Consider the following 23,344-nt stretch of genomic DNA (forward strand, 5'->3'; position numbering starts at 1 on the left):
TCATTGACGGCAGCTGCCCAGAGGCGCTCGCGGACTCCAATCAATAGGTTGAGGTAGTCGTCGTATTAGATGTAGCAAGTCGCGAACGGCAAGCTTTCCTAGCACGCACAAGTGCTTACTGCTGCATGTGGTATTTATTGGTTGCATACGCGAGCTACCTCTCACGCAAGTGCTGCATCGTGTGTGTCCGCCATTGCAGCGCCACTGTGAAAGCCAGACAATGAAAGACAAGAGCAAAATCTAACTTCTATTAATAAATTAGTCTCACCCATCCGACTCTGCTTCTTCACCCTCAAAGTCTACTTCATCCTGGCGGAAAATGACCTTTTCCGCCAGTTGCAATGTCTTCTGCACGGGCAGGCCAATGACATTGTCCATACTGCCCTCGATCTTCTCAATGAGGAGCAGCCCGGCGATACCCTGAATACCATACCCGCCAGCCTTATCAACACCTTCACGCGTCTTGACGTATGCCTCGATGACATCATCCGGCAGACCGTCCTCCTCGCTGTAAAAGTAGACCTTGGTCTCCACCGTTTGTGTCGCCATGTCGTAGCCCGGGTGGCGCGCATCTTCTCGGGGCGCAATTGCAGTCACCGAGGTCAAGACGCGATGCATCCGAGAGTCGCGCAGCAGCTTGAGCATGGCAATGTGGTCGGCTTCGCTTCGCGGCTTCTCCAGGATGCGGCCCTCGCGGGTGACGATGACGGTATCGGCGGAGATGACGAGGTCAGGGTCGGGTATGGAGTTGAGATGCGTCTCGAGCGATTTTTGATAGACGTTGAGGCCTTTACGACGGCCAGTTTCGGAAACGTACTCCCATGGGCCGTATATCGACTTGTCCAGGTCTTCCGGGATGGTGGAGGGTGTGATTTCGAGATTTCTCATGCCAACCTGCCGTGAGGTATTAGAGCGTGCGCTTCGAGGCGGCGCCTACCGGGTACTGACCTGCTGCAGAAGAGCCTTCCTGCGGGGCGATGCTGAGGCCAGGATGACTCGCTTCGAGTTGAGGTGTTTGATGATGGGAATGTCGAGCGGCGCAGGGCCCCGACGCAGGCCTGCTGGAGGGGGAGGGCGCGTAGCAGCGGTGTTCTCCGAGGCGGCTTCATCGTAGCCAGGAGGTGGGCCTTTCGGTGTATCTGAGTCCGCCATGATGTCTCTGGCGCCCTGCGATTCAATAGATCGAGCTACAGATGCGGATGAAGAAGCTTCGTCGCCTGGGTTCGCTGGTCTCTGGTCGCAACCTGGGCTCCCACAGCGGGGCACGCCAACTAGCTGGTCCCTGTAGGACAGGAACTGCCGATTGCCAGGCCGTTTACGTCGTATATTGGTGTAATAAGACGTAGGTAGAAAAGAAGAACAGGTACACTATGAGATAATAGTCCTGATACAATTTTTCGGGTTTGTTCTTTAACAAGTTGTGTTGAAGTCACCAAGACTCAACGGGACAATCGCGATCGCCTGTAGGATAACCCACGAACAGCGATGGCAGTACGCACCCGGCGTCCCACGTCTTGACAGAGCCTTGGCCTTTTAGAACCTCGAAAACTTTTCTTTTTTTCTTCATTTATCAACATCGACCTTGCAAGTTCATGTACCGGGTGCTCCATTGCTGCGCCGAGAGTCTTTGAATCGTCGGGAGGACGGCAGATGGCGCTAGTCCTAATTAGGGCTCCGGAACTTTGTTGGCTGGGTGCGTTTTGCTGCCCCTGCGCTTTTCCACTTGTCCAGGACAAAGACCACCCACCAGGTCATCCACGCCAGAGCCTCGACACTTGGTAGCTTGCAACGCCTGCACGCGGCCTCAAGCAGCCATTTCGATTTTGGGCAACAGTAAAACGAAACAGTCGCGCCGATTTACATCACCAAGTGGCGCGCACGACAGCCATCCCAGCGCCAGTCACATCTCGAAACGCGAGCCCGGCCTGCTAAACACGCGTCTACCAGTTAGCGGCACGAGACCAGAGCTCAACATTGTGCGCCCATTGCCCTAGCGATCGATTCGCATACGATACGGCAGATTCGAAGTCGCAACCTCGCGCATCACAACCGGTCAGACCCTCTGGGACGATACGGTGCTCCCACAATGGATAGCAAACGCAAGGCCGAGGGTGGAAGCGGCGCAGACTCCAGTGACCGCTCTTCTAAGCGTCGCAAGGTTTCGGTACGATTGATACCCCAATAATTGATTCCGATATCGATGCAGGTCATACTGTTTAGATGCATGGCTTCTACCACGCTTCTGTTTCTCTCAGCATGCGATGCGCGATCGCTGCGGCGCAGAGTGAGGCTAATTGGCTGTTCAGGACTTTGACTTTAACAAAGGCGAGAGCAAGGAGTCAACCACCGCATATGGACTTGCATTTCTGGAGCAGATCCGCCGAACCTCCGATAAAAGGTAAATGTGATTGCTTGCCACTCGTGATGCAGCTGCTAACCTGTCCTCCAGTGGCCGTTTAATCGCTACCTATTTCGAGAAGCTGATCCCCCGACAAGGCAATGCCGAGTATTACAAGAAGACTCGGATGCCAATTTCGCTCGAGATTGTTGAAGGAAAACTAGAAAAAGGCGAGTTTCAAAACTTGGCCGAGCTCGAAAGCTACTTTAAGCGCATGATCACAAACGCCAAAGAGTTCTATCCGCGATCCTCTTCTGTTTTTGACGATGCGGAGCGCTTTCGCAAGGCCCTCAGCAACTACATGACGAAGAATAATCCTGCGTATTCAAAGAGAGGCTACCAGGCTATCGCGACACCACTGCCTGAGGAGGATGCCGAGGCTGAGGGTGATGAAGATGATCAAGAAGATCAAGCCGATGAGAGCGGAGATAAGCAAGAAGAGGCGGAAGAGGAAGAAGTAGAGAAAGAGGAGCCAGAAGAAGAAGAAGAGGAGGAAGAGGAGGTCAAGGAGGAGGAGGAAGCCGAAGGCCCCCGTCGCAAGTCAATCATTCTTAAGAGGAGAGAAGAACCTGCTGCCTCTCGTTCACGACCGCGAAGATCTTCTGCCTACCTTCAGGCGAGCCCTAAGCCTGCCACGCCAGCAAAGCCCGACGGCCATCAATATGAAGGTGTCCCTTACAAGGGACTTACATTCCAAGAGGCGCAGGAAAAGATTGTTGAAGAGCTGCTCAGGCACCGCGAGCCCGAATACGAGGAGGTCTACTTTGAACCTTTTGTCAATCTGCCTCCTCGGGCTCTAAAAGACTACTACAGAATAGTCACCGATCCTTTATCGCTAAAGAAGCTCCAGAAAATCGTCAAGGGCATTCAAGGCCGTGGCGAACTGACCGGGGTCAGCGAACTCAAGTCGTGGGCGGCCTTTGAGGAAAAGTCCAAGTTGCTTTGGACAAATGCCTATTTTTACAATGAAGAAGGCAGTGAGATTTATTCTCTTGCACAAGAGCTACAAGTATATCGCTCTTCGTACCAAAATTTTAGTTCGTCGCTAACAGCTTATAGAAAATGTTTAATGCTCAACTGAAGAAGGCCAAGGCTGCTGTTTCAGAACCAGCACAATCAAAAATTAAGCTCCGTGTCGGCGGCCATGGAAGTAGCGACACCCCTTCAAACAAGAAAATCACAATTCATGTCGGCGGTCGGGGCAACGAGGAGTCACCAGCCTCAGCTCCAACGTCGGCACCAGCTCAAGGCACCGAGACTCCGACTACCAACGACGAAGGCGTTAACGGCGCTGCCACCCCTGCTGCCCAGGTTGAAGACGGAACCCCGGCTAGTGCCCCTACACCAGGCCAGCTCCCACCCGGCGCTCCGCAACCACCCGGACTATCGGAGACTCCCGTTCCCGCCCCGCCACCGCCCCCGAACCCCGCCCAACATAACGAGACAAGGCGGCCTCGAGGCCACGGTAAAGGTAAGAGCCCCCGATTTTGGATTTCAGTGCCCCCAACAATGTTTGCTAACCCCAAGCCCTGCAGGCGTTAACGATGCGCTGCTCTCCCGGCTCTCCATCCTGGCCCATCCGATGCTGCAGCTCGCCCAGCCCAGCATGGGTTCCATCTACCCGGACCCCAAGTACCTGCAGCAGTCGGGCGTCATCAATGTGCCGCCGCACTGCACCCGCGTCTTCGTCGTCACCGCGCTGCCCGAGTTTTTGCACGAGCGCCACTACAGCCTCTGGACGCTCATCAACCGGCAGCCCGTCAAGCCCTATCCGCAGATGATCCCCGGCCAGCAGCCGCAGGAGCTCGCCTTCGAGGTCGGCCTGCACCCGGGCGTCAACGTGGTCGAGGCCCATCTGATCGCCGCCATCCCCGGCGCGCAGCGGGAGGCAGGAGGTCCTGAGTCGGAGCTGGAGATCTTTACGGCATACGTTAACGTGACGAGGAATTGAAAGAGCGCAAAAGGGAACTGGATCGCGGGTGAATAATAACAGTGCGTAAATGCCTGGGGTTGTGTTTTTATTTTCTTTCTTTCTGTGTCTTCTTCTTCCTTTGTTTTCTATGAAATTTACGGGTTTTTGGTCATCTTTCGCTCTCTCGGAGACGCTTTCTATCAGGGCATGGGTATAAGTGCTGAGCCCCGTTGGGCACAACTGATGATTTGTCTGCGATTTAGTCGGTGTTGCTTTCGTCCAAATCATTATGCTTTGAAAAAAAAACAATAGTGTAAATTACGGGCTTGAAGCGCTTCGAGACTTTATTTCTCTCAGTTCCCATGATTTTTTATTCAAAACGCGTAGCCGTCATGGGTGCTGGCGGGGGTGAAAAGTGAGGAAACAAGCCTTTTTGTGCGCGCCAATGCCATGCTGCCTAGGTAGATACAAAATACAACGAATACAGTGAGTGATGGTGTTTCGCTTCCCATCTCCCAAATCCCAATATTTACACCACGATATCGCCCTTCATTTCGCTGGATACTGCTGGAAAGGCAAGAGGTGCTTGAGCTGTGTTTGAATGTCGACGAACTTCTTCTGCTTCGGGTCGAACCAGGCGACGACGTATACAGCCATGTAAGCCTTCTTGCCGGACACCTGTATCAGGCCGTCCACCTTGATGCAGCCGGGGCCGGGGCCCTGCCGCGCGGGCTTCCAGCTCTTCGCCAGCGTCATCATGGCGGCCGAGCTGGCGTGCTCCAGATTAGATGGCATCACGCTCCCAAAGGACACCGCTGACTGAAGTGTCTTTTTCAGGTCTTGCAGCTCTCTGTTCGCGCCGGGACCGACGGTTTCCTGTTGCTGCATGCGGTTCAGGATGACTGATTCCCATGTGGGCGGTTGCTTGGCCGGCTCAGAAATGCCTAGGAATACGGCGGTATCTGAGGCCAGCCCTCTGCCGAGGACGCTCAGAAAGCTCCAGGCCGCCTTAGCCACTGCAGCGGGGTAGATGGCCAGTGATAAGTGCTTCGCGGCGAGCGTATCGATGGGGCGGTGCGCCCAGTATATTCCATCCTCTTCTATACTGATTCTGTACTGATGGTCAGCATCCATTTAGAGGGGCATACGCATCAGTTGAACAACAGGACTTACCCCGCTACATAGTGCTTAGGTGGCGGCCGAGTGGGAAATATGGTATCCAGCCAGAACTGGGAGACACCAATGTCCTTACCGCCTAGTAATCTGACATACTGGTCGCTTTTTTGGATCGCTTTGCAGATGATATCGGCTAGCTTGTCTGTAATCCATAGTTTAGCCCGGATGTGCACTGTGTAGGTTTGGAACAAAGTCACCCACGTTTGATGTCTTCGCGCGCCTGCTTGTTTCTGCTAAAGGCGACGAACTCCAGCCACTCAGGGTCGCTGCTTCGATAAGGTGGTTGTTTGACCTCGATCGTTCCGAAGGGCATAGGTAGAAATAGTAACGAATCGGGACCGTCGTCTGCTTCGTCGGTCATCTCTTGCTTCTCCTTCTCGGACAAGGAGTCCCACTCGTCCTCAGCCCAGTCGAACAAAGGCTCCAAGACGACGACATAAAAAACGGTCCAGCAGGCGAACACTGTGGCTGTTGTGAATAGAACGCGCCTGTAGAAAAGTGACCAAATGAAGGTTAGTAAACTGGCGCCGGCACAGGTTGATAGTAGCGAGGAGCGCCGTACCCGACAAATCGGCGTATTGGCCGAAGGCGTGAGCGAGTAACTGGCTTGGGGAAGTAAACGGGTAGAGGCTGAGTTGCGTGGTCACTCCTGCGCCACGGCAGCACAGATATTTGCCGGGCATTCAAGAAAAATCGCTGGTTGTGAAGTGGACTCGATCGCAGAGCGTTGAATGGCGTCAGCCGAGGCGCGAACGCCAGCCGTCGCATCGCCATAGTTTAGAAGAAGACGACACAAACTCTCGTCATATGGAGGGTTCAGCCAGGCCCTGCCGGGGAATAAAATGCATACTGTTAAAAAGACAACGCCGGGTTTGTAAATACACAAATAGTGATGATGCGATTCGTCATGCGGCAGCACCTGATGCTGGTTTGCTGCTAGTGGCTGGACAGCCCGCCAAGTCGCCCGCCGCCGGAGTAACCAAACGCCGGGCTCCGCACTGTGTAACGGGCGACATGCAGCTGCCTTCAACCATCTCCTTGGTGATGACGTTTCGGTGCTTCTCTCTGCTCGACAGCCATACCTTTTTATGATCCCACAACCATCATGAAATTCACAGCAGGGATCATTGCAGCTCTTGCGAGCTGCAGCGCAGCAACCACAACTACTGGACAGGCCTTTATCTTTCCACGCGATGGATCCGCCTCAACAGCTACGCTCAATCGCAGCCTGGCCAGACTCGTGTTCCTCCAGCGCTTGGCCAACCCCGGCGAAGGCCCAAGCATCAGAGATATCCCCGAAGGAATCAGCGCCGACGAAGCCGTTGCTACGCTCAACAAATTCTCGAACGCCAAAAGCGCCTTATTTGCGTCCGAGCCGACGACCAAGCGACTGCTTGTCATGGTTGACGGTATGACTGCACAACAAATCGACGAGGCTGAGAAAGCTCTCGACCAGAGTGCGGCCTTTACGATAGATGACCTGCCTTCCTCTACGGCCAATCGCGATTTATTCGAAATTGATGCCTACAATGCGGGCGCGACGAAACAACACCGCTGCTCACTGGGCGAAATTGTAGATATGAAAGAGAGCAAGTGCTGGAGTGAAACATCCACAGCTGCTAGATTCAACGTCGCAGAGGTATGTCGGGAGTGCGGAACCTACTAATGTTCAAGACTAACGTCACCTCAGAAGCCAAACTCGATGAAGAGCATCGTCGATGCTCTGAGGTCCATCCCCAAGCTTGCTAAAGCCGGGGAAGTGGAAGCTACGATCGTTCTGCTACCTGCTACAGGCGATAATGCGAAGCCTTCGTGGTCTGATAAGCCCCAAGAGCTCCGCCGTCGACAGGCCGAGCAGGTCATCTCTTCCAACCATAAGGCGGCTTTATTGAGCGAGACCCGCCCGTCTACGACCTCGTCGAGCTTGCCAGTCGAGAAGACACCTATCCCTGCCTGCTTCACCTCCAACGAGACCTGCATCGCCGGCACGAACAATTGCTCGGGGGGACACGGATCTTGCGTTAACAAATACGGCGCCGTCCCCGAGAATCCCAAGGAGGGAGACGTCTGCTTCGTATGCCGTTGCAAATCGACCGCGAATAAGAACAGTGGGCCGACGCACTGGGGCGGACCAACATGCGCCAAGGAAGATGTTAGCGTGCCGTTTTGGCTCTTTTTCGGGTTCACAATCGTTCTCGTCAGCGTCGTCTGGATGGCCATCGGCTTGCTGTTCAGCGTGGGCGAGGAGAAGCTCCCCGGGGTCATTGGTGCCGGCGTTTCTCGCTCAAAGTAATGGCGCAGCGAGCTGTTTAGGAATGTTTTGCTCAAGGTCCAGGCAAGTATATCCGGGTAACCTCGACAGGTTGGTGATATATTGCGGATGGGCTCAATCATGTACTATAGTTCGGCGATAAAGGGGACTAGAAATGTCCAGCAGTCGCCTGGAGGAGGCTTGTGCGCTTCGAAGTAGCAACACTGAGTCATTTTCAGCCTTGTTTGGCTTGTTTGGCTTGTTAATAGAACTAGTATGAATCCAAGACGTGTTATGTGATTAATAATACGATTTCTATAAATGTGAAGTCGGTTAACTAGTAGTAATTGGACGTGCACAGTAGCAAGAATAACATGTCACATAGGCGGGAGTTACGGACTAGTTGCTACATAGATAATGACATGATTGGTTATGTTCGTGAGATCAAAACGCCTCGGGCAAGGCATAAAGGGAAGCTACGGAAGCGAGAGCTGATCGTAACTAGATTTGGCTAGAAAATTCCATGATTGACTTGCCCACCTCGCCTCTCTGCCTTGCCAACGCATTTCTCTTGAAGGCGATTCGCAGCCTTCGGACGGGCACGAATAATAGGTAGTTAGGCTGATGAACCCTGAAAGCAGGGGCGTTTTGTAAAGCAAGTTATAACTTGACTCAACTAGGTCAGGCCCAATCGAGTTGCTTCTGGCATATCCACCATTTCAAAGCCGATAGGCTAGCTGCCGAGGCCCCCGGTGGCTGGCCCACTCTTTTCTACCAGTGTCCGCCCTCGTCCGAAAAACGCCGTTTCCCTCCTGCGATCTTGCCTTTGTAATCCCAGCAGCTGTTTATTAGGTGCCTGTTCTCATCACTCACAGAGGGAGCCCCTGTTTATCAGGCATCTGGCCAGGCACATTCAAAGCCTGCTCGCCGGGTCAACCTGCATTGGATAATACCTGATCAATCTGGGGCTTGTCTGACGTCGTGCGCCTCATTCCACTGGAGGATGCCCAACGACGAGCGTCCGAAATTGCCGACGGCGAAATGGGGTGCGGCTTGCGCTGCCTGCGCAACGGCGAAGGCAAAGTGTATCCGCTCGAATAAGACCCTAGGAACAAAATGCGACCGGTAAGTAGGCGCCGAAAGCCCGCATCCCCGTCATGGAATATATCGTCACTCCGGCCGCTGGGCAAAAAAGTCCACATCTGCGCCTCCGCCTCCCCAAGCTCGCCATCTTGACGCACTGCGCACTCAAACACCATGCCGGCAGTGGCGGATAGTATCAATGCATGGTCTCGCTGACGCCGAAGATGATTCTAGTTGTGAACGGTTGCTCAAGGAATGTACAGACCAAGTACACAAGCCCAGGAAGAAAAGGCAGCCCAAGCCCTCGTGAGTCGCTTCTCATCCCCATGCGCTCATCTCCTCGAGTCCATCGCCTCAGTCGCCATGGAATACGTGAACCCCAGTCAGCTAATGCTAAACCCTAGACGCACCGCTCAAATCGAGGAGCGTCTGAATGGCTTGGTGAGCTTGCTGCAAGCATCAGGAGAGCTGCCGCCCCAATCCCAAGGGCAACAGCAGGACGGCAGCACTCCTGGTGACTATGACGAGTCTAACATTACATCATCGCAGATGACAGAGTCACCCATAGCTAGCAATCCAGCTCCAGTCCAGAGCCAGCAGACGGCCAAAGAATGGTTCATTCCCGCAACATACAACTCGTTCGGCGCCGCAAACTGCATCTGCCGCCCAGCACCCGGCGATGCGCCGCCACCTCCAGAGACCGACGATGTTGCCTTGGAAATCTACAGGACTCAGCTGCAACAGCTGTACCCATTTGTCGTTATCCCGCCGAGCATAACAGCGGCCCAGCTCGGCGTAGCACGCCCATTTCTCATGTCGGCAATTCGCATGGTTACTTCTTTTCGCAGCCTGCGTTCGATGAGAGCGCAGATGTACGCCTTGAAGATGCACATCTCCGATTTCATGCTGATTCGCTCGGAGCGGTCCATGGATCTTCTTCAGGGCATTATCGTTATTCTTGGCTGGTACCAGTACCACTGCTTCACCCATGCCCAGCTCCATAACCTGCTGTCGCTAGCAATTTCTCTCATCGGGGAGATGGGACTCAACCGACATCCTATCATCCACGAGGGCACCAGACTTATGGCCGCCCAACCGCCGGCGCCCCTTGTACGGAATAGCGACGAAAGGCGTGCATTCCTTGGCGTCTGGTTTCTAGCCTCTTCGTAAGTTTGCGGTTATGCCCCTCATGCACCCTGATGATACTAATTCCAGCCAGAATGTCGACTGTGTTTGGGAGAATTGAGCCCATGCGCTATACCTCATATGTCAGAGAATGTGTCACTATCCTCGAAAAGAATATGGAGTACCAGACCGACGTTAATCTTGTCTTTCTTTTACGAATTCAGCATTTAACCCAGCGCATTTCGGAACTGAATCCACGAGACAATACCATCGAAGAGTTTACGAGCATTCCGAAAGCTCCCACGGCAGTATATATATCTGCTTTTCAAAGCGAGCTTGACGAGTTGCGGGCCAGCTTGCCAGAGCATCTCAGGAACGACAGTATGTCTGCGCACAATCTTGAAGACATCATCAGCCACGTTACTAACCAGCTCTTATCAGATATCATCACGATGTACTTTAATACTGCGCGTCTGAGACTTTACGAGCCACCGGTTGTCGACAGGAATCTTATTGCGTCATTAGCGGACGCTTTCACAATGAACAATACAGGCGGAGGGACGCCTCTCGATCGTCTCTACAACACCAGTGCCGCTCTTACAGGGTGGTTTGAGACTTGGTTTGTCGTACCAGTTTCTCAATACGCTTTGCAGCCTACTGCAGTAGGGGCGCAACTTGTGTATGCATTGACAATGCTTGGGAGATGGGCTCAGCTTGTAGCACCCAAACCGGTTGGGGAGCCCGAGGACACGCAGCGCGGCACAACCGGGCTACCATCATTTGAGCCCAAGCCACAAAATGCACAAGGCACAGCTGCGTCGCCTCAAACAGTTGATCACGGTGTGATACCGCCTCGGCTACCTTGCCCACTGGCACCTGCTGAGATTGACCCGGATCTGCCCGCCGCCGTCGCGCATTTACGTGCGCAGCTGAAGACGCACCCAGGCCTCATGGTCAACGTCGGCGAGATCCTCCTGGCTATCTGCAATCGTTTCGAGCAAACCAACGCCACCTTCCAGATTTCATCGACAGACTCGAGAAAGGATGAAGCCAACGTGTGGAGCATGACCGCGCTCAGGGTCCGCATCACCAAAGCGAAGTTGGAGCGGTGGGCCGAGCTCGTCTCCAAGGAGGGTGAGAACCACTCGCCCGGGCAGCAGCTCAAGGCGGACATGGACACGAGCATGTCCGGCTGGAACGCCGGACCGTCGTCCGCACCGGCGTCCGGCATGATGCAGACCGACGGCGGGGCTTGGCAGGGCATGGACTCCAACGTGCCAGCGGATCAAATGCAAAACGTGTATGGCAGCACCCCGTGGCGAAGCGACCTGCTCACGGGCGTTGACCCCGCAGTTTGGTTTGATGGATATCTCGACTGGGGCGCGGTCATCATGAACTCAATGGGCACGGTTGAGCAATAATTGGTATTGATTTATTGGCGCGCTAGGGGTAGGTGGCTAGTGGTGCAACTGGTATGCAGCCATTGGTCGAGGCGCGGTAATGGAAAAGGGTAGTTGATCGTGAGTTATGATTTTCTTTCTGATCTGGTGCTGGGAGCCGACTTTCCCCTCTTTGTACACATCAATAGCCTAGAAGCTCGCCAACTTGCACTTGCAAACCTATTGGCAAGTACCTCGGGAACATGGGCCGAAATAATTGTAAACTATATAGAGCATTGACCGTTTAACTGGACATCCGCCTTGTCTGCTTTATCCGTCTTGTCTACTTTATCTAAAGTTAAAACAGATGTATTGAGACACCTAACACTGGAGCTCTAAGCGTTGCCATCTTGTCGGCCGCTCTTTATACAGCTATGGCGCCGCAATGAGCGGCAATCAGGTTAGCCGATCTTATTTCCCTGTCACCTTACATTCAGCTACTCCAACGACATTACTGTTCGACTCCGACGTCACCCTCAAAGTCACGATGCCCTCGGCAGCCGCTCCCCCGGCAGGCCGAGCCGCCACCAGGACATCTACGCCTTGACCAAACTGCGCCGTCGCAATCTCATTCGGCAACTGGACCTCCCACCCGGAGCCAGCCACGGTGGCACTCAGCCTGTAGATGTCGGAGTTCAGGTACGGCGCGGCTTGAGCTCCGGCGTCTGCGCCCTGATGCCCCCCCTGTGTGCCGTTGTTCTTCACGTTAAAGGAGCAAAACACCCCCGACGCGGCCTCTGCACCGGCGGTAGCGGGAAGGACAGACCCGGCCGACACCTCCACCGCGTACTCGTTGCCGCTCGTGTCGTTGAGGGCGCGGGCGGCGACGGTGTAGGAGAGCGCGCCCTTGCCGGAGCGGTGGTGCTCGAGGACGTAGAGGTGGACGCTGTTGGCTCTGTCGACGTGCTCGAACTTGCTGCCCGAGTTGGTGCCCGTGTGGAAGAGCGCGTCGAGGAGCTGGCGGTAGTCGCCGACGGTGATCATGGCTGTGGTGCCGTTGGGACGGACAAAGTCCACGATGCGGATGTCCTGCGGGTTCGCGTCGATGGTCCACTGGAAGGGGGGGTCCGGCCCGTACTTGACCTTGCTGAACATGACGCCCGCGTCCGCCTGGAACGAGTCGGAGCCGCTCCGGTCGACGACCTCGACGTCGTACGCGTCGTACCCGCCGCCGTCGCACAGCGGGTCACGCGCGACGCTGCAGCCGGGGGACAGGTCGCGGTCGAAGTCGACACGCAGGCCGATGAGGCCGCAGCGCGAGTTGCGGGCCGCGAGCCGGGCCACGACGGGCCCGCGGGCCTGCAGCGTCGCCTTGGAGACGTTGAGGAGGCGCCGCTCGGCGACGAGGCCGAGCCAGAGCTTGTCGCGGACGGTGTGCTGGGAACCCATGGCGCCGCCCTTGAGGGCTGGGATCTGCCAGCGGGTGTGCGGGCCGCCGGGCCCGTTGAAGGTGCCGCGCGACATCATGGACCAAGGGCCTGTGTAGGACCGCACGGGCGGGACGCCGTACGGGTTGTTGTAGTTGTCCCAGATGTCGATCAGGTGGCTGAGCTCGTGCGCGTACGTGGCCATGCCGGAGCTCTCGCACTGCACCGAGGACCCGAGGCCGATGGCGGCGTCGGGCCACAGCGAGGAGGCGGACGCCCACGAGGTCCAGCTCACGTACCGCGTGGCGGCGAAGTTGGGGATCTGTGAGCCCGGAGGAGGTCCGAAGGCGTCCGGGACGTCGTTTTCCTGGCCAAACTTCATCTCGCCAAACTCTTGCCAGGTGGAGGACTCGTCCTGCCCCGCGGAGAGGATGAAGACCATGTCGAACGACTTGGTCGTGTCGTTGCCGACGTCGCGGCTCCAGGCGGCCTGCACTGCGTTGCGGAGGTTCAAGTTGCATGTTTCGTTAGCAGGGCAGGCGCCTGGGTTAAACTGGCGGGTGATGCCGTATTGGTAGTGATGCGCGGGCATCTGATACGGCCCAAATGCCGTCAAGTCTACGCCGAAGCGGCCGCCAGAGCTCTCCATCCAGTACTCGTGAATCGTGTGTCCCCGATTCAAGTCGGTCGGCTTGTTCAACAAGTCGTGGTAATACGAGGGTACGTCTTTCCTCTGCACATTGCCGAAGCCGGGTAGCGGATTCCCGAAGACGGTCGAGTTTGGGGCTCCAGTAACGACAAAGGGCAGGTTGTCATAGTCCACTGCGACAAGGGCAATGTTGAAGTTCCTGTCGGAACCAGCGCGGCTGGGATCATTCCAGTTCGCGCCGGGAGGTGCCTTCCAGTCAGCCCATGTCATGTCGTCCGGGTTCACCCAGTTCTGAGGATCAATGGGCTGGAAGGGCACATGTTGAGGGCCGACAGAGGCGAGGGCGGCGGTTCCGCTCAAGGCGACAACGAAGAGTCTTGAAACGCGTCCCATGATGATCGAGTGCATGAGCGAGAAAACGAAAGAGCCCAAGGTGACGCGATGGGCGTACTACCAGCAAACACAGTCGAAATGGAGGGGATTCCAAGCTTTAAATATTAATCCAATGTCTCAGTATCTATGTACTATTTACTGTTCGTTCCCGAATACCACGATAAACCAAAATACAAGCTTAATATATGGAACCGGGTGCTGTAGCCTCTGCCAAGAGCTCGTTTATTGACGTTTACGTTTACTAGAGGCGAATATATTTCCGAGGCGTCCTTCACTTGACGACTGGGCTGCCGCCCACAGTGAAGGGACCTGCTACAATAGGAATAGCGATACCCAAAACTGTATGTCACCCCAATCTGGGGCAGAAAAGCCATGAGGGGGCATGAAGAATACAAATCCATGGAACTTCAGCTGGGGCTTAAAATCAATGATAACGTCAAGTTTTCTTTATGTAACAGAAGTGTCAAGTCGCCGGTGGCTTACAAGTTGGCTTGTATGCGCAAGTATACATCTACGGTAGGACCGGTCACAGTATCTATATGGTTTTTTTTTTTTCTTCGAAACGCAGGACTGATATGATTTCACCTTTTAATTTTAGCCGTCCTCAATTCCAATACCGGTTAGTCCTTCGAGTGACAACGCTCCAGTGCTGGAAAAACGAAAACGACGAGGCATCAGTCCAATCATGTGGACCGCTCAGTGACCACTTCTCATACGCCACCGCGGCGACTTCGGCCCTGTAAAACCTCATCTCTGCATAGTCCCTATTTACGCCCTATTTGCGATACAGAAATTACCGCCCCTTTTTGTCAAGCCCGGCCAAGCTCCCTGTTGCATCCTCGTCGGTGCCATCATATCATGTCGACAGATGTGAATGCCCCGCCTTCTGGCGAGGCCCCTCCATGGTGGGCAGCTCTGCCTGAGCCGCAGGCAGCGTGTGAGACAATTGAGAACTCGGACGTCATGGCTCTGCTGGAAAAGATGCTTGCTGGACCCAAACATGCAAGTAGGAACTTTCTTCTCGTAGATGTTCGTCGCACCGACTGGGACGGGGGCACCGTGGCCACCTCCATCAACCTCCCCGCGCAGTCCTTTTACCAGACCAGGCCCGTCGTCTATCAGCTCTGCAAGCAGGCTGGCATCGAGAAAATCATCTTCTACTGCGGTAAGGAAACCTAGACCCAGCTCGACACACTCTACTAAGACCTTGCAGGAAGCTCGGCAGGACGCGGCACCAGATGTGCTCGGTGGATGCAAGACTATCTGAACGAGGTCGGCGAAACTGGTATCAAGGCCATCATCATGGCCGGTGGCATCAAAGGCTGGCACAAGGCATTCGGTGGCAAGATGATGGAGAATTATGACGAAAAGTTCTGGGCAGCCAAGGCATAGTTTTGATTTGGCCTTTTGCAATATGCACAGGGTAGCCGGTTTCCCTGGTGTCTTTCGGTATCTGATCCCATATTTCTTTAAATATCCTGCTTCCATTCATACCAAAACGCCGAGCGAACTTGAAATCAATGTTTGTTTTTGTTTCCCACAGCTAATCCCCCACTCGGTGTCTATCGGTGTTGTCGGTCGTCGCCGCCGATGCGCTCCATTGCTTCCAGCATGACAACTGAGTTGCCACGGATGACCTTTCGCTCCAGTTAGCAAACATGCAAATAACCAAGTTTCCGCATGAAAAATAGCAAACGTAACATACCACCATGCCTAGTCTTGTCTTGTTACCGCCATCAGTCTCTTCAAACGCATCGTCAAGAACAATGTTCAGGAAAACCTGTGTATCGGGGTTAGCGAGGAGGCATCGTAGGTCGCCGAGGGCATCTTTTTGCATACATCGTATCCGCGTAGGACACCAATCACTTTGCGGCTGCCATTCAGTTGGACAAACAAGCGCTTATCGAGGTACTGTGATCGCAAAGTTAGCAAGAGCTCCCTCCAGCTGCACGCTCGCTTCTGGTTGCCCGCAGCCGCAAAGCGCAAAAAGCCTCAAAGTCGCGCAATTAGGGGAAAAACATACCTTCTTGAGCTCGGGCTGGGCGGGCGCCATTTTGAGCTGGATTTATGCGAGTATGAGGAGATTGGTCAATGGCACGAGAGCAAACCAAGCTGTCACCCGCACGCGAAGAACTTGGTTCAGCATCGCGCTACCTCACCCACGCAAATGGGTCACGTGCAGATAAGATTATAACGGCCGACATGTCGACAAGGCAGCAACGGCGACCAATACGTTGTCCAGGAAAAATAACACAAAATCAATATGAGCTCATTTGGGTCACGGCGAAAAGCTCGAGTGATAAAAATCGATGATGAAGAGGCGCCAGATGCAGAGAATAACGATTCTGAGAATGGTGGCGAGTCAAACACAGGTAACGACCCCAAACGCCCATGGTTCGATTTGAGGCACTCAAGTGAGACTGACTGTGAGGTCATGACAGACTTTTCACAACCTTCCTTTAAAATAAAATCAGCCAAAAGGGGGATCCGCCAGTCTGGCCTTCGAAAAACATTTACGGCTGATAGCGCCAATGAAGATGCGATCCCTGGCAATGAGGAGGAGGACGATGGCCCGGTGGTTGTCAAGGCCAAATTTGGCGCCCAAAAACAAAAGAAGAAACCCAAGTCACGACTGTCCTTTGGACTGGGAGCTACCGAAGAAGAGAACGACGATACTACTCTAGAAGCGCCAATGAAGAAGTCGACATTGGGCCAGCGAGTGGTTGAGAGCAACGCCGTGAAGCGAGGCATAGCGATGAGAGGATTTCCGGTGCGGACTTTGGATGATGATGACGACAGGCCGAGATATAGCAAGGAGTACCTCGACGAACTGCAGTCATCCACACCGACCACACCCATCGACTCTGCGTCCCTACCGACAGACGGTGATGAAATGGAGCTGGACGCCTCTGAGCTTGAAGGAGCCATGATCGTGGACTCACCAGCGCCCGCACCACCCGCGACCAAAATTCAAGTTCTCACTCCCTCAGAAATCCAAGAACGAAAAGAACGCCGGGCAAGGCTAGCTCAGGAGCAAGATTTCCTATCCGTCGACGACGACGACGACGACGACGGACGGGCCAAGAAGAAGGGGGACACGAGGCTGGCAACCGACGAGGACCAGATGGGCGAGGGCTTCGACGACTTCGTCGACGATGGGGGCGTCTCCCTCGGCAAGCGCGCCGAGAAGCAGCGGCGCAGGCTGGACCGGCAAAAGATGGCGGAGCTCATCGACGCCGCCGAGGGCCGCTCGTCGGACTCCTCGTCGGACAGCGAGGCCGAGCGGCGCATCGCGTACGAGGCGGCGCAGACGCGCTCCGGGCTAGACGGCCTGCGCAAGGAGCGCCCGCGCAGGGACCCGGCCCGGGAGCTGCTCGAGATCCCGCCCAAGATCACGCCACTGCCGGGCCTGGCCGAGTGCGTCGCCCGCCTGCAGGCGACGCTCGGCGGTATGGAGGCGCAGATTGGGGTCAAGGCCGCGGAGGTGGCGGGGATGCGTGCGGAGCGCGAGGGCATCGCGGCACGCGAGGCCGAGGTGCAGGCCCTGCTGGACGAGACGGGCAAGAAGTACCAGGAGGCCATGGGGAGGGTCCCGGCGCCGGCGAGAGTCATGGATGAAGGAATGCCGGCTGGCGACCTTGGCCCGGAGAGCTTGGGATCGACACCGAGCAGGACTGCAGGGGATGCTGGGGGCGCTGAGTTGTAAAATTAAGGATATAGCTGCCTATGTACGTTGAAAGATACCCGATTTCCAAAGAGACTCGTCGTATTCTCGCATTAATTTCGCAAAGTATTAGCTGAGCGGTGTTTCCCAGTCTTTTCTTTCCAACAGCGGATGTCACTCCGGCCGTTTTCTCAAAGCAACCCAAAAATCCGTGTCGCAAACGAAAATCGACGCCTTCGTCTTCATAGGCTTTTCCGGGTTGATGATGGCCATGTCGAATCGTTTCATAAGCTAGCAACGAGTTAGACGCAGGTCCCCTCAACAGCGCGACCAAAAACAAAAGCCGGACGTTACCTCATGTACAGTTTTGTGCAGCTCCATCATGGCAATCGGCTTCCCCAGACAAGAAAACTTGCCTCCCCCGAAATGCGTGTCCAGGGCCCGGTTCATCTTCTTCAAGTCCGCCGCACCGGCGCGCAACCACCGCTCCGGCCGAAAGACGTCCGCGTCCGGCCCCCAGACCTTCTGCGACCGGCCCACGGCCAGGAACGCCTGCCCGATCTCGGTGCCGCCGGGGACGAAGAATCCGTCGACGTGCGCGCCGCCCGCGGGCACCCGCTTGAAGCCGAGGCCGCTGACGGGGGGCCACATGCGGAGGCCTTCCTTGACCACCGCCTGCAGGTACGGGAGCTTTTGAATTTCGCGCCACGAGACTGGGTCGCTGACTGCCGACCCCGTCGGGTCGATTTCGCTGCGGAGGGCTCTCAAAGCCCATGGTGCTGTGAGGATGGAGAGGAGCGTCAGGCGGAGAGTGTGTGCCGTGGAGTTGGATCCTGCAATGCTGCACCGGAAGAAAATTAGCTGTGATAAAAGGGTCAAACCATCGGTACGCACATTGTAACGAATCCCTGCTGGATCATGTCGTTTTTCGTCAGCCCATTCTCAAGGTGATTCTGCACCAGGCTGCCGGCTTTCGCGAGCATTCCTGACTCGACAGACTCGGTAACAAAGCTGACCAGAATAAGTTAGGATTGAGAAGATTTAGTTTTCTTCTCTTGCTTTCACTTACTTCATGAGACGCCCAAACCCGACCTGGTCGCCTTCTTTCGGTAAAGCCAGGCGAAAAGGCCACTTGTGCAGGATATCAGTGATGCCTGGCAAAACCGACACGAATGTCATTATCGGTAACGACGACAAATTTATCTCGTTGTAGTTGAATAGGTCTCTATCCTGCTCCAAGTACCCGAATGGCTTCCCGATGGAAATATCGCCAATAATGTCCAGGGCAAGGAACTGTGTCTTTTCAGCCATGTCAACTGGTCGGGTTTCCGAGTCGGTTGATATATACTTGGTTTCCAGCATTTTCACAAAGTTTCGAATCTGCCTATCCATAGCAGCTTCAAACCCATATTCCTGGTCATCCTTTGCTGTAAACTGGGGGGTGTTAGCAACGTTGCTTGCCCGGCCCCGATCCGTATCATACCGTGGAGTTCATCTGAGCACGCATTGTCTTGTGCTTGTCCTCATCCAATGCCGAAACCACATTATCAACACCAGGTACGATTCGACCAGCTTTGTAGAACTTTCCTTTGGTAAATTTGCTCCGCACAGCTGATATGCGGCGGAGGACCTCGGGATCTGCGGAGACCAACTGGTTGGGGCCAATTCGAACAAGAGACCCTGCGCCAAGCTGCCAGTTTAATATCCTAGATCTAATAGGGAAGTTTTTATATGTATCTGCCGGCTAGACGCACCATACTGGTCTGTTGCATCTTTCAAGATCTGTGGAAAGTCACCACTCATAGCCCCACGAAGATGCCACAATAGGGACCAAGACGCCGACCGAGGACCAGGGATGTGTCGTAATCGATACCAGGCACGAACCTGACAAATGGCAGAGAAGAGAATCATCGCAGTTATTGCATAGCAAGTCAAAAAAACCGGAGAGCAGCTTGACATGGTGATAAAAGACTCCATTGTTGTGACATGGGTCAAGAGAGTTTTGCTTCGCACTGCCCTCTTCAACCAGAGTATCAGACCGCGAGTAATTAGCTTTGCGAACGGCAAGAAGTCAAATGTGCCTGCCCGATCACAGGGAGCAATGGCATGAGCGGGCTATTATATGGACTCTCCGTATTGGCTGTTCAAGATGATGTACACTGGTCTAGCTAATGCCGGTAGCTGACCAGCCCAGCAGTACGACCTCACAGGCCGTCCCGAAAGTGCGACTAAGCCAATGAAGTTTTGAAGATGGGCCACCCGGCTTACACTATTTGGTACTAAATAGGAGAGCGCGACCCCAGTTACAGCCTACATCACAGGATGTAACTAGCCCAGGGTGGCTTTCTAACGTCGTATCCTAGACATGGCCTAGCAAAGAAGGCGGCGCTACTGCCGTATTATACAGGATTTCCTGAATGGTACTATCTATGTATGGACAGGGCAGACAAACTGCCGACTGCTGCGGGCAGGACAGCTTAGCGTTTCGTTCCAAGTTGAAAGGCATAGTAGCCAACGACAACCTTCTTGTGCACCAGCTGAGCTTTTTGTCACCCTCACTCACCCCAATGAACGAGAGGTACTAGAGTGGCATCACCATCCACCAAATGCCGGCCGGGTGTTCCCGTTAACAGTGGAACTACCGTATGAGGATGATATTGGTCATGGTGGTGGGGTGACAGACCCCGGGGATGAAGAAAAAAGCAAGCCGTGGCGCCAGTGAATTGCTTCCTTCGGAGCCTCGTCTGTGGGTGCGACTGCAGTCAATACCTCTTTGTCTCCCCTATTCGGTGGAGAAAAGCGGCCTGGTAAAGATTTGCGAGCCAGACATTGCAAATGATCCTTGTAAACTGCAGTCCCCCACGTGCATACCGGTAGCTTGGCATTGTGTGTCCGCGATTATTCATCGTTGTTGACGCTGCTTGCTCCAATGACGGCAAGACAAGTCGGCGGTCAGACCATACACGAAAAGCTGCGTGCAAAGAGAATTCATCTTAAGCCATTTCGCTTGGGCAATTCGCCGAGAAGAGACTTGTGCAACATGGCGCTATCGAGCCTTGCTTGTCACACAAGGTCAAGGTCTCAGCAAGGCATTGGGCTGGGAGAAGATGCTGGGTCGTTCCTAGAAGATGATGCAACACTTGCTCTGTCGGTCCTTGTATTGTAGATACAACCCAGCCCACCAGAACTAGCAATCCTTGGTTACTGCTTCGCACCGAATTCAAAAATGAGTAGACTATGGGAGACGTCTTGCGGATGGTGGTTTAAGTTTAAGTGACTGTATTGCTGGGAGCAGGACCAGCTTCTGTGATCGTCAATTTTGGACAGTCTAGGGTACGCCGGAGTGGAAGTCGACCGGTAGGGTGTCCACCCGAGATTTCCAAAAGGCTGGGCCAGGAGAACAAGACAGGCTGCGATGGACAATACTCCATTTGGTCGAAAATACACTCAGGTTTCTTGTTGTAGGTAGCAGACATAGGTGCTGTTGTTGACGGAGGCAAGACAAACGGGGGAAACGCAGGCTGGTTGCTACAGTTTGACCCACACTAGCTTGGGCCTGGTCAACTGGAGGCCACAGGCCAATAAGGTGGCCCAATGCGGGGACGACCATCGAAGGAGCTAGAAGGCACCTCAAGATGGAGCTTCAACTTTTCTCCCCACCACATTCATCGTCACAAGACTTGCTACCGTTTAACCATTTCAACTTTTGCCTTTGCGTCTTGTACTAATTTATTGACTCACACTCAAAAGACATCACAAGCCGAACCTCTTTGCCCAACCAACAGTAGATTTACCCCTTGGCAATCTTATCCCCAAAACTCGTCCACCATGGCCAGCGCAGACGAGCTCAAAGCTCTAGGCAACAAGGCCATTGCCGAGAAGAATTTTGACGATGCCATGTGAGTCTAATCATTTACCACCTTGCCACCGCTAGACTTCAAATGTCCTATGGATACTTACACGGCGATACCCCTCCTAGTGAAAAGTTCACACAGGCCATTGCCCTCCAACCCGAAAACCACATCCTCTACTCGAACCGATCTGCTGCCTACGCCTCGAAGAAGGAATGGGACGCCGCTCTGAAGGATGCCGAAAAGACCACAGAGATCAAGCCCGATTGGCCCAAGGGCTGGGGTCGCAAGGGTGCTGCTCTCCACGGCAAGGGGGATCTGCTCGGTGCAAACGACGCCTACGAAGAGGGTCTGAAGCACGATGCCAACAATGCCCAGCTGAAGAGTGGTCTTGCGTCCGTAGAGAAGGCCATGCAGCAAGAGGCCGGCGGCGGCTTCCCTGGTGGTGGTGGCGACCCCGGTGCTGGACTCTCGCGCATGTTCAACGACCCTCAGCTTCTGCAGAAGCTTGCTGCCAACCCCAAGACCAGTAGCTACCTTTCCGACCCCGATTTCATGTCCAAGCTCCAGCAACTTCAGAGGAATCCTCAGATGACTACAGATATGTTCAGTGACCCCCGAATGATTCAGGTCCTTGGCGTTCTTATGGGCGTCGACATGGAAATGAGAGACAGTGATCCTCGTGAACAGGGTGATGTGAGCATGCCGGATGCCCCAGAAAGCAAGCCGACTCCTGCCTCAAAGGCTCCGGAGCCAGAGCCCGAACCCGAAGTCCTGGACGAGGAGGCGCTCGAGAAGAAGAAGGCCAAGGAGGAGGCTGATAAAGAGAAGGCCCTGGGTACTGAGCAGTACAAGAAGCGCAACTTTGACGAAGCCGTCCAGCACTACACCAAGGCCTGGGAGACATTCAAGGATATCACATACCTCAACAATCTTGGTGCCGCCCAGTTCGAGAAGGGCGACTACGATGCCTGTATCGAGGCGTGCAACAAGGCCATTGAAGAGGGCCGCGAGATTTATGCCGATTTCAAGGTGATTGCGAAGAGTTATGCACGTATCGGAACGGCATATGAGCGCAAGGGTGACCTGGCCAAGTCCATTGAGAACTACAACAAGTCTCTGACGGAACACCGCACTCCCGAGGTTCTCAAGAAGCTCCGTGCGGCCGAGAAGTCCAAGACCGAGTCCGCCAAGACCGCCTATATCGACCCTGCCAAGGCTGACGAGGCGCGTGAGGCTGGCAACAAGAAGTTCAAGGAGAGCGATTTCCCTGGCGCGGTCGCTTCTTACACGGAAATGATCAAGCGTGCTCCCGAAGACCCTCGCGGCTACAGCAACCGTGCGGCTGCTTTCATCAAGTTGTTTGAATTCCCCAGTGCTCTGGAAGACTGCGACATGGCGATCAAGAAGGATGTTGCCTTTATCCGCGCGTACATCCGCAAGGCACAGGCCTACTTTGGCATGCGCAAGTACTCGGAGTGCGTCGATGCTTGCACGGAAGCTCTTGCCGTTGATACCGAGCACCACAATGGTGCAAATGCCCGCGAGATTGATCAGCAGCAGCAAAAGGCGTTTGCCGCCATGTACTCGGCTCGCGACAATGAGACGGAGGAACAGACACGTGAGCGTTTGCAGAAGGATCCAGAGGTAAGCTTTGACAGGCCCGAGACGAGAGGAGCTCTGCTAATGAAGTGTATAGGTCATGAGCCTCATGCAAGATCCTGTGATGCAGTCGATTCTGCAGCAAGCTCAGTCCAACCCGATGGCTCTGCAGGAGCATATGCGCAACCCAAGCGTGCGTACCAAGATTCAGAAGTTGATTGCCGCTGGCGTAATTCGTGTTGGACGGTAAAGGAGCATGGATGTAATATAGCTTGCGATTTAATATCCGTAATGAGAAAATGATTCGCGCAGTCTATTTATAAACTTGGCACTGTGTTTGCCGAGCCGAAGCTGAGGACGCTGGGGCTGTGGGAGATGCCCCGCAAGAGCGAACAGAGTGTCACTGAACGGTGGTGCCCAAGGCCTGTATATTC

General features: G+C 54.5%; 11 protein-coding genes across 11 annotated transcripts; 6 read left to right on the plus strand and 5 right to left on the minus strand.

The window, feature by feature from the left end:
- Window positions 1-264: 264 nt before the first annotated feature.
- On the minus strand, window positions 265-1,152 carry ISF_05127 (Maf-like protein; the record flags this gene model as incomplete). The annotated part of the gene is made up of 2 exons (XM_018848732.1): window positions 265-894; window positions 949-1,152. The coding sequence occupies 2 exons, from the start codon at window positions 1,150-1,152 to the stop codon at window positions 265-267; spliced, it is 834 nt and encodes a 277-aa protein (XP_018703868.1).
- A 934-nt stretch (window positions 1,153-2,086) lies between these two features.
- ISF_05128 (Bromodomain protein) lies at window positions 2,087-4,349 on the plus strand (the record flags this gene model as incomplete). The annotated part of the gene is made up of 5 exons (XM_018848733.1): window positions 2,087-2,164; window positions 2,307-2,398; window positions 2,450-3,407; window positions 3,458-3,869; window positions 3,934-4,349. The coding sequence occupies 5 exons, from the start codon at window positions 2,087-2,089 to the stop codon at window positions 4,347-4,349; spliced, it is 1,956 nt and encodes a 651-aa protein (XP_018703869.1).
- Window positions 4,350-4,859: 510 nt separating this feature from the next.
- On the minus strand, window positions 4,860-6,260 carry ISF_05129 (hypothetical protein; the record flags this gene model as incomplete). The annotated part of the gene is made up of 4 exons (XM_018848734.1): window positions 4,860-5,421; window positions 5,484-5,628; window positions 5,688-5,974; window positions 6,049-6,260. The coding sequence occupies 4 exons, from the start codon at window positions 6,258-6,260 to the stop codon at window positions 4,860-4,862; spliced, it is 1,206 nt and encodes a 401-aa protein (XP_018703870.1).
- A 331-nt stretch (window positions 6,261-6,591) lies between these two features.
- Window positions 6,592-7,779, plus strand: ISF_05130 (hypothetical protein; the record flags this gene model as incomplete). Its single annotated transcript, XM_018848735.1, has 2 exons — window positions 6,592-7,125; window positions 7,177-7,779. The coding sequence occupies 2 exons, from the start codon at window positions 6,592-6,594 to the stop codon at window positions 7,777-7,779; spliced, it is 1,137 nt and encodes a 378-aa protein (XP_018703871.1).
- A 1,074-nt stretch (window positions 7,780-8,853) lies between these two features.
- ISF_05131 (hypothetical protein) lies at window positions 8,854-11,366 on the plus strand (the record flags this gene model as incomplete). Its single annotated transcript, XM_018848736.1, has 4 exons — window positions 8,854-8,862; window positions 9,103-9,986; window positions 10,040-10,326; window positions 10,387-11,366. The coding sequence occupies 4 exons, from the start codon at window positions 8,854-8,856 to the stop codon at window positions 11,364-11,366; spliced, it is 2,160 nt and encodes a 719-aa protein (XP_018703872.1).
- Window positions 11,367-11,795: 429 nt separating this feature from the next.
- Window positions 11,796-13,793, minus strand: ISF_05132 (Peptidase M6-like, domain protein; the record flags this gene model as incomplete). Its single annotated transcript, XM_018848737.1, has 1 exon — window positions 11,796-13,793. One exon carries the CDS (start codon window positions 13,791-13,793, stop codon window positions 11,796-11,798), a length of 1,998 nt encoding a protein of 665 aa, XP_018703873.1.
- Window positions 13,794-14,651: 858 nt separating this feature from the next.
- Window positions 14,652-15,185, plus strand: ISF_05133 (Rhodanese-like protein; the record flags this gene model as incomplete). Its single annotated transcript, XM_018848738.1, has 2 exons — window positions 14,652-14,958; window positions 15,007-15,185. The coding sequence occupies 2 exons, from the start codon at window positions 14,652-14,654 to the stop codon at window positions 15,183-15,185; spliced, it is 486 nt and encodes a 161-aa protein (XP_018703874.1).
- Window positions 15,186-15,355: 170 nt separating this feature from the next.
- On the minus strand, window positions 15,356-15,846 carry ISF_05134 (small nuclear ribonucleoprotein SmG; the record flags this gene model as incomplete). Its single annotated transcript, XM_018848739.1, has 4 exons — window positions 15,356-15,430; window positions 15,499-15,573; window positions 15,633-15,704; window positions 15,817-15,846. The coding sequence occupies 4 exons, from the start codon at window positions 15,844-15,846 to the stop codon at window positions 15,356-15,358; spliced, it is 252 nt and encodes an 83-aa protein (XP_018703875.1).
- Window positions 15,847-16,184: 338 nt separating this feature from the next.
- On the plus strand, window positions 16,185-17,499 carry ISF_05135 (hypothetical protein; the record flags this gene model as incomplete). Its single annotated transcript, XM_018848740.1, has 2 exons — window positions 16,185-16,207; window positions 16,275-17,499. 2 exons carry the CDS (start codon window positions 16,185-16,187, stop codon window positions 17,497-17,499), a joined length of 1,248 nt encoding a protein of 415 aa, XP_018703876.1.
- A 132-nt stretch (window positions 17,500-17,631) lies between these two features.
- Window positions 17,632-18,964, minus strand: ISF_05136 (Cytochrome P450; the record flags this gene model as incomplete). The annotated part of the gene is made up of 5 exons (XM_018848741.1): window positions 17,632-17,748; window positions 17,812-18,298; window positions 18,352-18,468; window positions 18,527-18,891; window positions 18,941-18,964. 5 exons carry the CDS (start codon window positions 18,962-18,964, stop codon window positions 17,632-17,634), a joined length of 1,110 nt encoding a protein of 369 aa, XP_018703877.1.
- A 2,321-nt stretch (window positions 18,965-21,285) lies between these two features.
- ISF_05137 (heat shock protein) lies at window positions 21,286-23,160 on the plus strand (the record flags this gene model as incomplete). Its single annotated transcript, XM_018848742.1, has 3 exons — window positions 21,286-21,356; window positions 21,437-22,955; window positions 23,008-23,160. The coding sequence occupies 3 exons, from the start codon at window positions 21,286-21,288 to the stop codon at window positions 23,158-23,160; spliced, it is 1,743 nt and encodes a 580-aa protein (XP_018703878.1).
- Between the last annotated feature and the right edge of the window lie 184 nt (window positions 23,161-23,344).

The sequence above is a fragment of the Cordyceps fumosorosea genome, assembly GCF_001636725.1.
Source record: "Cordyceps fumosorosea ARSEF 2679 chromosome Unknown scaffold_12, whole genome shotgun sequence".
In the NCBI taxonomy this organism is placed as follows: Eukaryota; Fungi; Ascomycota; class Sordariomycetes; order Hypocreales; family Cordycipitaceae; genus Cordyceps; species Cordyceps fumosorosea.